The sequence below is a fragment of the Macaca nemestrina genome, chromosome 7 (assembly GCF_043159975.1).
Source record: "Macaca nemestrina isolate mMacNem1 chromosome 7, mMacNem.hap1, whole genome shotgun sequence".
Lineage (NCBI taxonomy): Eukaryota > Metazoa > Chordata > Mammalia > Primates > Cercopithecidae > Macaca > Macaca nemestrina.
This window is the reverse complement of record NC_092131.1, coordinates 159,159,472-159,174,224: the sequence shown is the minus strand read 5'-3', so window position 1 is coordinate 159,174,224 and position 14,753 is coordinate 159,159,472. Positions and strand designations below refer to the sequence as shown.

Here is a 14,753-nt window from a genome sequence, read left to right as displayed (position 1 = left end):
AGCTCCCACTTATAAGAACATGCAGTATTCGGTTTTCTATTCCTGCATTAATTTGCTTAGGATAATGGCCTCCAGCTGCATCCATGTTGCTGCAAAGAACATGATTTCATTCATTTTTATGGCTGTGTAGTATTCCATGGTATACACGTACCACATTCTCTTTATCCAGTTCACCACTGATATGCATGTAAGGTTAATTCCACTTGTTTTGCTATTGTGAATAGTGCTGCGATGAACACGTAAGTGCATGTGTCTTTTTGGTAGAATGATTTTATTCCTTTGGGTATATACCCCGTAATGGGGTTGCTAGATTGAATGGTAGTTCTGTTTTAAGTCCTCTGAGAAATCACTAGACAGCTTTCCACAGTAGCTGAACTAATTTGTATTCCCACCAGCAGTGTATAAGTGTTTCCTTTTCACTGCAATCTCACCAGCATCTGTTATTTTCTGACTTTTTAATAATAGTCATTCTGACTGGTGTAAGCTGGTATCTTACTGTGGTTTTGATTTGCATTTCTCTAAAAATCAGTGATGTTGAACATTCTTTCATATGTTTTTTGGCCATATAGATGTCTTATTTTGAGACATATTTTGGTGTGGAAGTGGGGTAGTTATCTTGGAAGTAGGTTTCTGACAAAAAGGATGAGCTAGGACCCCTTCTTCACCTTCCTTGCCCATGTGCATACTTACTTGCACTTCCAACTTCTACTATGGAATGATGCAGCAAGAAGGCCCCTGCAAGATGTGGGTCCCTAGATTTAGGATTTTCCAACCTCTAGAATGGTAAGAAATAAATCTCTGTTCTTTATGCATTACTCAGTCTTGGGTATTCTGCAGCAGCACAAAACAGACTAAGACAATACTTTAGAATACAAATGGAAAACTGGAATGGGCAAGATTCACATTATATCCCCTCATCCACCCAGGGATCGAAAACTGCAAAGATTGACAATCCGTAAAGATACAGGTCAACTCTAATAGCGGACAAAGACAATTATTTCATTTTTGGAAAATGTGTATCGTCTGTTTAAAGAAAGTTCCATCTGCACAGTATAAAACATTCTCACATGGTACTAAGAATATTGTTACTTTTTATTCACATTTACTGTAATTGTATACTTTGATCAGAACGGAAGGATTTCAAGACACGTTTTCAAGGTAACCTACCTGCAACTGCATGACCACATAGTTGAATCGATCATTCCTCCCACAGCCAATAAATCTACAAACATGGTCTTTCCCTGGATAAAAAAAGAAAGAATACAGTGGGAAAGAATATACTATGGTTTCTCTTAAAACATTAATAATTTGCTTTTCTGTATAGTATTTTATGATTGAATATAAAATACATCTTGAGAACCTTAAGGATAGAAAACTTATATTATTCAAATTTTCTACCTACCTCCTCTCCTCCCAGGCACTGTACTATTCCTTTATGTGGTCAAATAAATGATTATTTGAATGAATAAATAAGCAAATTAATATATGAATGAGGAAACAAATGTATGATTATTTAGGGAGAAAAAGATTAAGTGGTCAATTCAGATCAACCTGCCCAGATACGATACATATGAAGCCACAGAAGAACAATAAAAAAGAACTATGTTAGAAATAGAAACCTGAATTTTAGGTATGTTACGGTACTCACTGCTATGACTTCTGCAAGACCCACAATCTTTGGGGGCCTCACTGATGCGGATTCGCCCAGTGATTTTCAACCTGAGTTCCATCTGAGAAACCCAGAACAGTGCTGGCTGGGGCATAGAGGGGAGCAGGGGTACAGCAGAAATCTGATTAAAGAAAAGCATGCAAAGACCCCCCAAAAGAATTGAGCCACATGTATAGGTTAGTGTTTTTCAACCCTGGCTACTAATGAAAACCATCTGGAACACTTTTTGACACCACTGACCCGAAGGCAGTGGAAAACTTTTTAAAGATTCCTAAGTTCTATATTGATTCAGAATCTGTGGAGAAAGATACAGAATATGAGCTTTTCAAAAGTTTGTTGTTATTTTTTGTTTTTTTGAGACAGGGTCTCACTTTGTTGCCCAGGCTGAAGTGCAGTGGCATGATCTTGGCTCACTGCAACCGCTGCCTCCTGGAAGGCTCAATTGATCCTCCCACCTCAGCCTCCCGAATAGCTGGGACTAGAGGTATGTGCCACCACAACTGGCTGATTTTTGTATTTTTTGTAGAGATGGGGTTTTACCATGTTGCCCAGGCTGGTCTCAAACTCCAGGGCTCAAGCAATCTGCCCACCTCGGCCTCCCAAAGTGCTGAGACTACAGGCATAAGCCACTACACCCAGCCTCAAAAGTTCTTTAAATGATCCTAAACCAGGTAGGACATGGAGAGATATTTGAAAACTACTGCAGGGTAATGAGAAGTATCAAAAAGATTTTAAGATAAATAATAACATACTAAAACACTGTGGCGGCAATGAGGGTAGACTACAAAGGGGTCAATTCTAGTGGAGAAGGTCACTCTGGGGGATAGTTACAATATCCAGGAGAAAGAATAAGGGGATTAGAGACAGATAAAATAAGATAAATCTGACCGATATTAAAGATATAATTTTTTACTAGAATTGGCAAAATTAAATGAAAAGTTGTACCAAAATAAGAGAATACAGTAGGTTGTATAGATTTTAAGTGATATTAAAATGTTGAATTTTAGGACAATCAAGTGAATTCAGTGGACATTGTGAGTTCAGGACTGGTGCTGAGATCAAAAGGCAGATATTAAAATGTTGAATTTTAGGACAATCAAGTGAATTCAGTAGACATTGTAAGTTCAGGCCTGATGCTGAGACCAAAAGGCAGAGCTCCAGATGTACACTGAGGAACCATTAATTCACGGACAATAGATGGAAGATTGACAAGTGAAAGAATATAAGAGGAAAAGAAACTTCAGCAGATAATTTGGAAAATGCAACATTAATTACTATTATTATTTTTAAAACAGGGTCTCACTATCTTGCCCAGGCTAATCTCAAACTCTGGGCTCAAGCAATCCTCCCACCTCAGCCTCCCAAAATGCTGGGATTACAGGCGAGAGCCACCATGCCCACCCTAGAAAATGCAATATTCAAAGCATGAGCAAAAATAAGAGTCCCTCAAGGAAACAGAGGAATCACCTGAAAGATAGGAGGACACTGAGAGAGGGGTATCACAGAAACCGAGGGAGAACACTTCATGAGGGCAGAAGTGGACATTGACAAGTATATAGAAAGGCTGAGAAGTACTAATATAAACAGGAAGTAATCAGTGAGTCAAGGGGCAGAAGTCAGTTTATAATGGGTTAAAGAGTAAACAGAATATGAAATATGAGGGCAGACAGTCTTTGAAGGAGCTTGCTTGAAAGTAAGGAAGAGTAACAGGCCAAAGCTTGAAGACGAAGATTTGGTAGACTGATGAAACACTCAAAGAAAATTTGCCTCCTAACTGGCTTAAAATATAAATACAATTAAGACTCAGCAAAGCCAGGTGCAATGACTTCACCTATAATCCCAGCTACCTGGGAAGCTAAGGTGGGAGGATTGCACGAGGCCAGGAGTTTGAGACCAGCCTGGGCAACATAGCAAGACCCCTTCCCTTTAAAAAAAACAAACTCATTTTTTTGCATCTGTGTTATCAATCAGTACAAGATTGCTCTCCCATTCTCTGTGTTTGTTTAAAAAGGGGGTTATAAGCTAGCAAGAATGGGTGCAATGGAGAACACAATAATTCACAATGTATACAGTACATGTTGATCACTTAACACATATTTTACATATATTTGCAAAACAGTGCTATCTATTACATTGTAAGAATGAAAGGATCAAATGATCATTAGCAACTTACTCTTGTCCTCAGCTTCAAAGAAACAATAAAAAATAAGTTAAATAGTGTTTTCCTTGCATTATCCATTCCTTCAGACTCTACTTTTCTGTCATGTACAGGGACCATATCTATCTTTTTCTGGTACTAAAAACACTTTTGCAAAAACTGTAACAGTGAGAGACATCCAACATAGCTGATTCTATCTTGCTTCTAAACTCACAAGCTAACTGCCTTTGCTCATCCCTACACACAGACCAAGCTGACTATGGGAGGAATTTAGTTTGCAGTTTAACTTTAAAGCAAGGATGATAATGGCCCCTTCTCAAAACGAACCCACTCTTTCTTTGGGGACAGACACTGCTTTTATAAAACTAATGAAAGGCCAAAAACAGAATTATGGTAGGGGCCTGAATTCTGTTAAGGTTTAGGCATAGTTAAATAACAACTAGTCATTGTTTCCTAACTTACCTTTTTATAATTGCCTACTACTCAGGAGTCACTAGCTGGTGGTGATAAGATTTGTAACTTCTGGCTGGGGGCAGTGGCTCACACCTGCAATCACAGCACTTTGGGAGGCTGAGGCAGGCAGATCATGAGTTCAGGAGTTTCAGACCAGGCTGGCCAATATGGTGAAACCCCGTTTCTACTAAAAATACAAAAATTATCCGGGCATGGTAGCATGTGCCTGTAGTCCCAGCTACTCAAGAGGCTGAGGGGAGAAGAATCGCTTGAACCCAGGAAGAGGAGGCTGCAGTGAGCCAAGATCGCGCCACTGCACTCCAGCCTGGACGACAGAGAGAGACTCAGTCTCAAAAAGAAAAAAGATTTGTAACTTCCCAATTGCCCCTACTGATAACATTGCTATTGTGAAACCTAAGACTGGTGTTTGAGATATTTTTCAGTGGACCAGCTGACACCACCCAGGTGTCCCCGACCAGGAAACGACTGAGCACATGAAGATAATTTCAATACCCCTGTCATTTCATCCCCAACTCAACCAATCAGCAGTGCCCGTTCCCTAGCCCCCTCCCCACCAAACTATCCTTAAAAACCCTAGTTGTCAAATTCTCAGGGAGGCAGATTTGAGAAATATCACACACCATCCTTACTGAGCCACACTGCAATTGTTAAACTCTCTGCTGCAACACCAGTCTCAGTGTATTGGCTTTTTCTGTGCAGCAGGCAAAAAGAACCTGCTAGGCTGTAACAGTACCTGGCACGATACCCAGCAAAGAGTGATTTAAATGCTCAATGAATACGTGTGTGGGCAGCAAGCCACCCAGGTGCTGAGGCAAGAGGCCAAGGGCACGAGCTGTTCCAGTATAATAAAATTTATAAAATAAGAATAGTTATGCTAGATATAGATCATAGATATGATTATATATGAATATCATTAATCATTAGTTTGTAGCAACTGCTCTTTATTCCAATATTATAATAATCTTCGCTCTACAATCATAACCTAGGAAAAACCAGGTCATACAGAGGAGCTGAGGAGACATAGTGAGAAGTGACCATAAGATGAGTGTGAGCCTTCTGTCATGCCCGGGTAGGGCCACCAGAGGGCTCCTTGGTCTAGCGGTAACACCAACGTCTGGGAAGACGTCCGTTGCCAAGCGGACCGTGGTCTAGCGGTAGCGTCAGTGTCAAGGAAAAACACCCGCTACTTAGCAGACTGGGAAAGGGAGTCTCCCTTTCCCCGGAGTTTAGAGAAGACTCTACTCCTCCACCTCTTGTGGAGGGCCTGACTGCCCACAGTTATCTGGAGGCCTAACCGTCTCCCTGTCATGCTGTGCTTCAGTGGTCACGCTCCTAGTCCACCTTCATGTTCCATCCTGTACACCTGGCTCTGCCTTCTAGATAGCAGTAGTAAATTAGTGAAAGTACTAAAAGTCTCTGATATGCAGAAATAATGGCGTAAGTTGTCTCTCTCCCTCTCTCTCTGCCTCGGCTGCCGGGCAGGGAAGGGCCCCCGTCCAATGGACACGTGATCCACGTGACCTTACCGATCATTGGAAATGGCTCACGCTCCTTAACCCTGCCCCTTTGTCTTGTATCCAATAAATATCAGTGCAGCCTGGCATTCGGGGCCACTACTGGTCTCCATGTCGTGGTAGTAGTGGTCCCCCGGGCCCAGCTGTCTTTTCTTTAATCTCTTTGTCTGGTGTCTTTATTCCTACAATCTCTGGTCTCCGCACACGGGGAGAAAAACCCACCGACCCTGAGGGGCTTGACCCCACATATGTGTAAATAAGTGAATAGAATAATGGCTAACAAAATATGCATAATATGGGCCAGGAGTGGTGGCTTATGCCTGTAATTCCGACACTTTGGAAGGCTGAAGTGGGAGGATTGCTTGAGCCCAGGAGTTACTAGCCTGGACAACATGGCAAGGCTCCGTCTCTACAAAAAATACAAAAATGAGTCAGGTGTGGGGGCACATGCCTGTAGTTTCAGCTACTCAGGAATTTGCAGTGAAAGGCTCAGTTGAGCCTGGGAGGACAAGGCTGCAGTGAGCTGTGATTATGCCACTGACTCCAGCCCAGGTGACAGAGTGAGACCCTGTCTCTAAATAAATAAATAAATAAATAAATAAATAAGCATAATATGCACACATAATATGCAAGTATTTTATGCCAGGTTCTATATCAAGCGTGTTACATGCATTTAATCCTGCCAATAATGCAAGTATTATTATATTCTCCATTTTTCAAATATAGAAATAGAGGTTTAGGGAGGTTACTTTGTCCAAAATTACAATCAAAACATGAAGCAGTTTAATGCCAGAGCCTTTGCTCTTAACCATTATGCCCAGAAATGACAGAAACAGATTTTAAAATCAAGTAACACCTTGTCAATAAGTAATAAAACAGGGAAAGAAAGACTGACAGAACAGAAACAGGACAATCTACTATATGCCAAGTACTAAACTAGGCGCTAGAAATACAAGATAAATTAAGATCCATGCCCTCAAAGAGTTCACAGCCAAGATATGTAAACAAAAAAAATGTAATGCAGTATGAGTTCTATAATATTATAGATAAACTGCTACGGATATAAAGAAGATTCAAAAATTTGGCTTATGAGGCTTCACATGAGCATTAAATCACTAGATTTTACACATTTATGAGAAGAGTATTCTAAAAGAAGGTCACCCACAAAGTCATAAAGGATCTAAGTACATGTGATAGATAATTGAGTTGACAGGCTAGAGGACTTGATACGAGTTAAGGGAGGCTGAGGTGGGAAGTATGATCAGACAAGAAAAGTAAGCTAAAACCTTATATGCCACTGTGGTATACAGTAGTCCCTTGGTATCCATGGGGGACTGGTTCCAAGACCTCCCTTGGATACCAAAATCCACCAATACTCAAGTCTCTGATATAAAATGGGGTACCTGCCAGGCATGGTGGCTCACACCTGTAATCCCAGCAATTTGGGAGGCCAAGGTGTGTGGATCACCTGAGGTCAGGAGTTAGAGACCAACCTGGCCAACCTGGTGAAACCCCATCTCTATTAAAAATAGAAAACTTAGCTGGGCATGGTGGCGGGCACCTATAATCCCAGCTACTCAGGAGGCTGAGGCAGGAGAATCACTTAAACCCGGGAAGCAGAGGTTGCAGTAGGCCGAGATCGCACCATTGCACTCCAGCCTGGGCAACAGAGCAATGCTGCACCTTGAAAATAAAATAAAATAAAATAAAATAAAATAAAATAAAATAAGGTACTATTTTCCATGTAACCTATGCACATCCTCCCATATACAGTCAGGCTTTGCTTAACAGGGATATGTTCTCAGAAATGCATCCTTAGGTGATTTAGTCACTGTGTGAACATCATAGGGTGTGCTCACAAAAACCTAGATGGAATAGCCTATTACATGCCTAGGCTATATGGTATAGCCTATTGCTCCTAGACTACAAACCTGTATGGCATGTTATTGTACTGCATACTATAGACAGTTATAACACAATGCTAAGTATTTATGTACCTAAATGTGGAAAAGGTACACTAAAAACATAGCATTATAATCTTATGTGACCACTGTCTATCACTGAACAAAATGCTGTTGTGTGATGCATGACTATATTTTAAATAATCTCTAGATTACCTATGATACTTAATACAATGTAAATGCCATGTAAATAGTTGCCATACTGATTGTTTAGGAAATAATAACAGGGAAAAAAAGTCTATACATCTTTAGTACAGATGCAATATTTTTTTCCTAATTTATTTTTATTTATTTATTTATTTATTTATTTATTTATTTTATTTATTTATTTTTGAGACAGACTTTGCTCTGTCACCCAGGCTGGAGTGCAGTGGAGCGATCTCATCTCACTGCAACTCTGCCTCCAGGGATCAAGCACTTCTCATACCTCAGCCTCCCAAGAAGCTGGGATTACAGGCGTGCACCACCATGCCCGGCTAATTTTTGTATTTTTAGTAGACACAGGCTGATTGCCAGGCTGATCTCGAACTCCTGACCTCAAATAATCCCCCCACCTCAGCCTCCCAAAGTGCTGAGATTACAGGTATGAGACACCATGCCCAGCCTTTTTCCTAATATTTTCAATCTGTGGTTGGTTGCATCCACAGATGTGGAATGCATGGATGTGGAACCCACTGACAGGAACAGCCAACTATAATATGAAATATATTTGGTCTCTGTCCCTGATACTTGTCACCTGGTTTCTAAAACTTGTGGAATTTTCTGATAGAAATGTCTTTGTTATTTATGACTCTTTTGATAACACCTGAGTTTATGTTAATCCGGTAACTTGGGGGAAGCCCTATATAATCAGGACGGGGCCAGTCACCAGAAAGACAAAGTGCTTAGAAGAGAGGACTGAACTTTCAGCCTCACCCACCAACCTCCAGGAAAGGTGAGTGGGAGGGCTGAAGATTAAGCTCTATAAAGACTCTTGAACAATGAGATGTGTGAGCTTCTGGTTTGCTGAATAAATGGAAGTGCTGGGGGAGTGGCCTACCCAGAGAGGAGACAGAAGCTCCCCACTCCCCCACACCTCACCCTTATCCATCTCTTCATCCAGCTGTTCATCTGTATCCTTTGCAATATCCTTAATAAACCAGTAAACATGTTTCCCTGAGTTCTGTGAGCCATCCTAGCACGTTAACCAAACCCAAGGAGAGGGGAATCAAGGGAGCCCCAGTTGCAGCCAGTCACCTCAACCTCAGCTCACCACAACCTCCACCTCCTGGGTTCAAGTATAGTTCAAGCCATTCTAGTGGTGTGCAGTGATATCTCACTGTGCATTCTCCTAATGTTTAGTTATGCTAAACATCTTTTCAGCAACTGATTTAACACTCTATATCTTCTTTGAAGTACCTGTAAAAGCTTATTAAATATTTTTAATTGTTTGTTTTCTTATTGTTGAGTTTTCAGAGTGCTTTATATATTCTGAAAAGTCCTTTGCAGGTGATTCGCAAATATTTTTCTTCCACTCTGTGACTTGTCTTTTCATTCTTTTCATAACGTCTTTTGCAAGCAAAGTTTTTAATTTAATGAAATCCAAATTATCAATTTTTTTATTTTATGAATCATGCTTTTGTCATCATTTGACAAGCTTCTTGCCTAAACTTAAGTTACAAAGATCATCTCCATGTTTTCTTCTAAAAGTTATACAGCCTTCTATCTCACATTTCGATGAGCGGTATATCTTCAGTAAATTTTTGTATAATGTGTTTCGGTGGAGTTTCGGTGGAGGTTCATTACTTTTGTAAAAGGATGCCTGATAGCTCCAGCACCAAGACCATTCGTTTTCCACTGAATTGCCTTTGCGACTTTGTAGATTATTACTGGCCTTCTTCGTATGGGTCAGCCTATGTCCAAAATCTCTATTTTACTCCACTTGATCTATATGTCTATCCCTTTGCCAATACCACAGTCTTCATTATCCTAGTTCTGTACTAAGTTTTAAAACCATATAGTTTGTTTCTTTGCTTATATTTTATATTTTTAGACAGGATCTCACTTTGTCACCTAGGCCGGAATATGGTGGCACAATCATAGTGCACTCAAATTCCTGGGCTCTGGCAATCCTCCTATTTCAGCCTCCCAAGCAGCAGGGGACTACAGGCATGTACCACCATGTTGAGTCAATTTTTTTTTTCTTAGTTTGTAGAGATGGAGGTCTCACTATGTATTTTTTAACTGACAGAAATTACACATTTTTATTGTATAAACATGTTTTGAAGACACGTATACACGATGGAATGGCTCAAACTAACAACATGCCTCACAAACACATTTTTAATAAGAATACTTAAAAATCTATTATCTACGTGATTTGATTTTTTTTTCCCCAACATTATTCTTCTTTTTCAACATTGTTTTGGCTACTCTAGAGCCTTTGCTTTTCTATATTAACTTTAGAATCAGCTTCTCTATAACTACAAAAAGTACTGCTGGGATTTTTATTATTATTTCATTAAATCTATAGATCAATTTGGGGAGAATCAATATCTTCCAATTAATGAACCTTCCAATTAATGAATATGGTATGCCTCTCCATTTACTTAAATCTTCTTTTATTTCTTTAATCAGGGTTTTATAGTTTTCAGCATACAGAATATATACATATACCTTTTTTTTTTTTTTTTTTTTTTTGAGACAGAGTTTCACTCTTATTGCCCAGGCTGGAGTGCAATGGCGCAATCTCAGCTCACCACAACCTCCACCTCCCACGTTCAAGCAATTATCCTGCCTCAGCCTCCCAAGTAGCTGGGATTACAGGCATGCACCACCATGCCTGGCTAATTTTGTATTTTTAGTAGAGATGGGGTTTCTCCATTTTGGTCAGGCTGGTCTCGAACTCCTGACTTCAGGTGATCCGCCCATCTCAGCCTCCCAAAGTGGGATTACAGGCATCAGCCACTGCGTCCAGCCCAGATCCTGCATATATTTTGTTATATTTACACCCTACATATTTCTTTTTTTTGGAGCTATTAAAATTTTTTAAAACTCAGTTCTCAATTGTTCATTGCTAGTACACAGAAATATGGTTGCTTTTTGTGGCCTGATCTTATATCGCTTGCTAAACTCACTTATTCTAGGAAGTTTTTACAATTCTTGGGATTTTCTTTATAGACAATCATGTCATCCACAAACAGGAACAATTTTATTTCCTCCTTTTCAGTCTGTATGTCATTATTTATTTATATATCTTTGCTGCACCAAACTCAAGTCTCATTCTGGATTGCTGATGACACAAATGTTAGATATTTTGATACTATCTCATAGGTCACTGAGGCTCTGTTTATTTTTTTACATGGTTTTCCCTGGTTGTTCAGATTAGATCATTTCTATTGATCTGTTTTCAAGTTCACTGAATCTTTCACCTATCATGTCCATTCTGCTATTGAGCCCATTCAGTGAGTTTTTTATGTCTGTTATTGTACATCTTGGGTCTAAATGTTCTATTTAGTTGTTCTTTACGTCTTCTATTCCCTTGCTAAGATTGTCTATCTTCCTGCTCATTCTTGGAGCAAAGTCATAATAGCTGATTTAAAGTCTTTTAAACGTAATTTTAACATCTGTATGATCCCGGCACTGGCATCTACCTTTTTCTATACGAGTTGAGATTTGTCTGATTCTTTCTAAGCTAAGTGATTCCAGGTTGTATTCTGGACATTTTGAACATTATGTTATGAGACTCTAGGTCTTGTTCAAGTCCCACCAAGAATGTTGGTATTTTTGCTTTAGCCAGTAATTGCCCCAGTTGAGTTCATGCTTCAAGTTCTGACCAGCCTTCTGTAGGTTGTATTTCTAATGTCAATTCAGTTTTCAAAGCCTTTGCAGTTATATTTAACGTGTTCCATAAGTACTCCACGCAGTTTCCAGTTTGGGATGTGGGCAATAGTCTATCCCATAATTCAGTTCTCAAAGTCTGTATGTGCTGTTTAGGATTGGACCCATGCATGCACAGACTGGAGGTCAGCTCAGGAGTCCAAAAGCAACTTTAGGTGGTCAGTTTCCCAAGTTCCTCCCTTATCTACAATCTTTCATTTCACTGGGGCTCCCCTTTTGCAGTCTTCCAGCAGAACTCTGGGGCTTTATTAACACCACTCTGCAGAGTACTTCCCATGACTGTGCTCACATCAGGCAAGGCCAAGCAACAGAACAGCAGAGGGAGAAAAAAAGCAGTGGGGATTTGCCCAATTCTTTCCAGACCATAGCTCCTCCAATCTGAGAAGAAGAATCCTCTCCCTCTATTTTAGGCTTTTGCCTGCCCCCATTGAGTCCACTGTCAAGGATTGTTTGAGGCCTGGGTGTAAGAGAATAAATAAAAAGAGAGAAAGATGTAGGATTTCCATGCTTTCTCTGGGCATTAGGAGACCCCTTTCCTCCTCCTCGAGTCAGAACTAGAAGACTTCTCTCGATGCATTTTCTGTCCATGTCAATGCTCACTTCCAAGTTGCAGGACACATTAAGTTCAGGCTGGGGCATACTGGAAGAAAAAAATGGTAAACTCACTGCTGGTTCAATGGTACTTTGAATTCTGGTCTTCTTCCCCAGTCTGTCTCCTACAATTTACTTTTCAGAGGCCTCAAATAGCCACTCCAAGAATTTTGCCCAGGTTTTTAGCTGCATTCAGTGGGAGAGACAGAGTGAAGTGCGCTGACTCCATCTCATCTGGAACCAGAACCTGGACTACTGTTTTTCTTAACAAACTTTGTAGAACTGATTATTTTAAACTACTTGTATAACCTGGAACTTAATTAAAAATTAAAAATAAATCCTATAATAATCTTATTGAGGTAGAGGGGAAAAGCTAGTAGAATCACATTTTTTAAAAGCACATATACTTTTGGACATTATATGTACGTGAAAAAAGGTGAAGTTCTTAATTGTACTTTGTTTGTTATATTTGAATCTTGTTTTACCTGTGGACTTTCATAAATATTAGGACGATTACACATTTTTTAAAAAGAAGAATAAAAAAAGCAGGAATTACCCAAAGTGTGAGAAAAAGGAAGCAGTTTGCAGATGAGAGGCTGTAAGCCTCAAGAAACTGAAAATATGGCCGGGCGCTGTGGCTCACGCCTGTAATCCCAGCACTTTGGGAGGCCGAGGCAGGTGGATCATGAGGTCAGGAGATCGAGACCATACTGACTAACATGGTGAAACGCCATCTTTACTAAAAATAAAAAAAATTTAGCCGGGCATGGCAGCGGGCACCTGTAGTCCTAGCTACCTAGGAGGCTGAGGCAGGAGAATGGCGTGAACCCGGGAGACAGAGCTTGCAGTGAGTGGAGATCATGCCACTGCACTCCAGCCTGGGCAACAGAGCGAGATTTCGAGAAAGAAGAAAAGAAAAGAAAAGAAAAGAAAAGAAAGAAAAAAAAGAAAAGAAAGAAAGAAAGAAAGAGAAAGAAAGAAAGAAAGAGAAAGAGAGAAAGAAAGAAAGAAAGAAAGAGAAAGAAAGAAAGAAAGAAAGAAAGAAAGAAAGAAAGAAAGAAAGAAAGAAAGAAAGAAAGAAAGAAAGAAAGAAAGAGAAAGAAAGAAACTGAAAACAGTTCAGGAAGACCAGCACTCTGGGTATAAGCCCAACATTTTCGACAGAAAAAGGAGAAGCAGCAGGCAGGGATCAGTTCAGTGTTTTGTATGCCATGTTACGGTGTGTGGATTTTACATGAGAAAAAGAAGATTATGAATAGTTTTTAGCAAAGGCTGGGGAGTGACATAACTGTTAGTATGTTAGAAGGATCACTCTTGCCGCAAAACATTAAGGTGAATAGAAAGTAAATCTTAGTGACTGAATTTAAGGGAAACAATGAGTTGCAGAATAGCATATATAGTTTGATTCCATATGTTGTTGTGGAAGGTGGGTAATGGAGGGGGATTTTATATACACATACATAAACATATGGATGATTATATATTATGATAGACGATTATATATGTGTGTGTGTACATATGTGTGTATATATACATATCTAGACATAGATATATAGAGCTGATTATAATATGCATAGAACATTTCCGGAAAATACACAGGAAACCGGTAACAGTAGTTAACTGTGGAGAAGAAGGCGAAGGGCTTAAAGGAAACTTACTTCTCACTTTATTTCGTTGTGTTGATTTTTAGGTTTCTTATTGTGACCATTTACACTCTTAAAAAGGTTTATTAGTGAAATGGAGGGAGAGCCTACGCACAAACTGGATATTAGTTATATATGAATGATATTAAAACAAGATAAAGTATCAATGAGCCTAATATTCAGTAGACTGTTCTAGCATATCGTTAGCACTCAAACACTACTATAGATGTCCTGACATAGAAGATATTACCAACTTTTTTTTTTTTTTTTTTGAAATGGAGTCTTACTCTGTCACTTAGGCTGGAGCGCAGTCACACGATCTTGGCTCACTGCAACCTCTGCCTCCCAGGTTCAAGTGATTCTCCTGCCTCAGCCACCTGAGTAGCTAGACTACAGGTGTGCACCACTGTGCCCAGCTAATTTTTGTATTGTTAGTAGAGATGGGGTTTCACCATGTTGGCCAGACTGGTCTTGAACTCTTGACCTCAAGTGATCCACCCACCTCAGCCTCCCAAAGTGCTGGGATTACAGGCGTGAGCCACCGCACCCGGCCATTACCAACTATGTATACATTAAGTTCACAACACAAAATACCTTTTAATTACATTACAATACAATGGGTATAAAGGGAAAAAGTAAAATATCTTCTCCTTCTCTGACCCCTCTGATTCTAATCACCTCAGGGTCTTCTTGAGCTATATGTGATTCCAAATGTTCTTTGTGCATATGGAGCATATATAAATATGTACATGTGTTTTCAGGTAAAGACATATACATTCTATTCCATTTCAAGGAAATAGACCTCTGCTCCTTGAAATAATCTAAATCTATTCTATTCTCTACGTGTCATTTTTCTAAACGAAA

The 14,753-nt window shown here is 39.7% G+C and overlaps 1 protein-coding gene across 7 annotated transcripts in view; it reads right to left on the bottom strand.

The window, feature by feature from the left end:
• Positions 1-14,753, bottom strand: part of LOC105491561 (tau tubulin kinase 2) — a 176,272-nt gene that overhangs the window by 101,075 nt on the left and 60,444 nt on the right. For all 7 annotated transcript variants that reach the window (XM_024796302.2, XM_071067020.1, XM_071067021.1 and 4 more), the window contains one exon: positions 1,168-1,241. In XM_024796302.2, the coding sequence (XP_024652070.2) occupies positions 1,168-1,241 (74 nt within the window). The remainder of the gene's footprint in view (positions 1-1,167; positions 1,242-14,753) is intronic.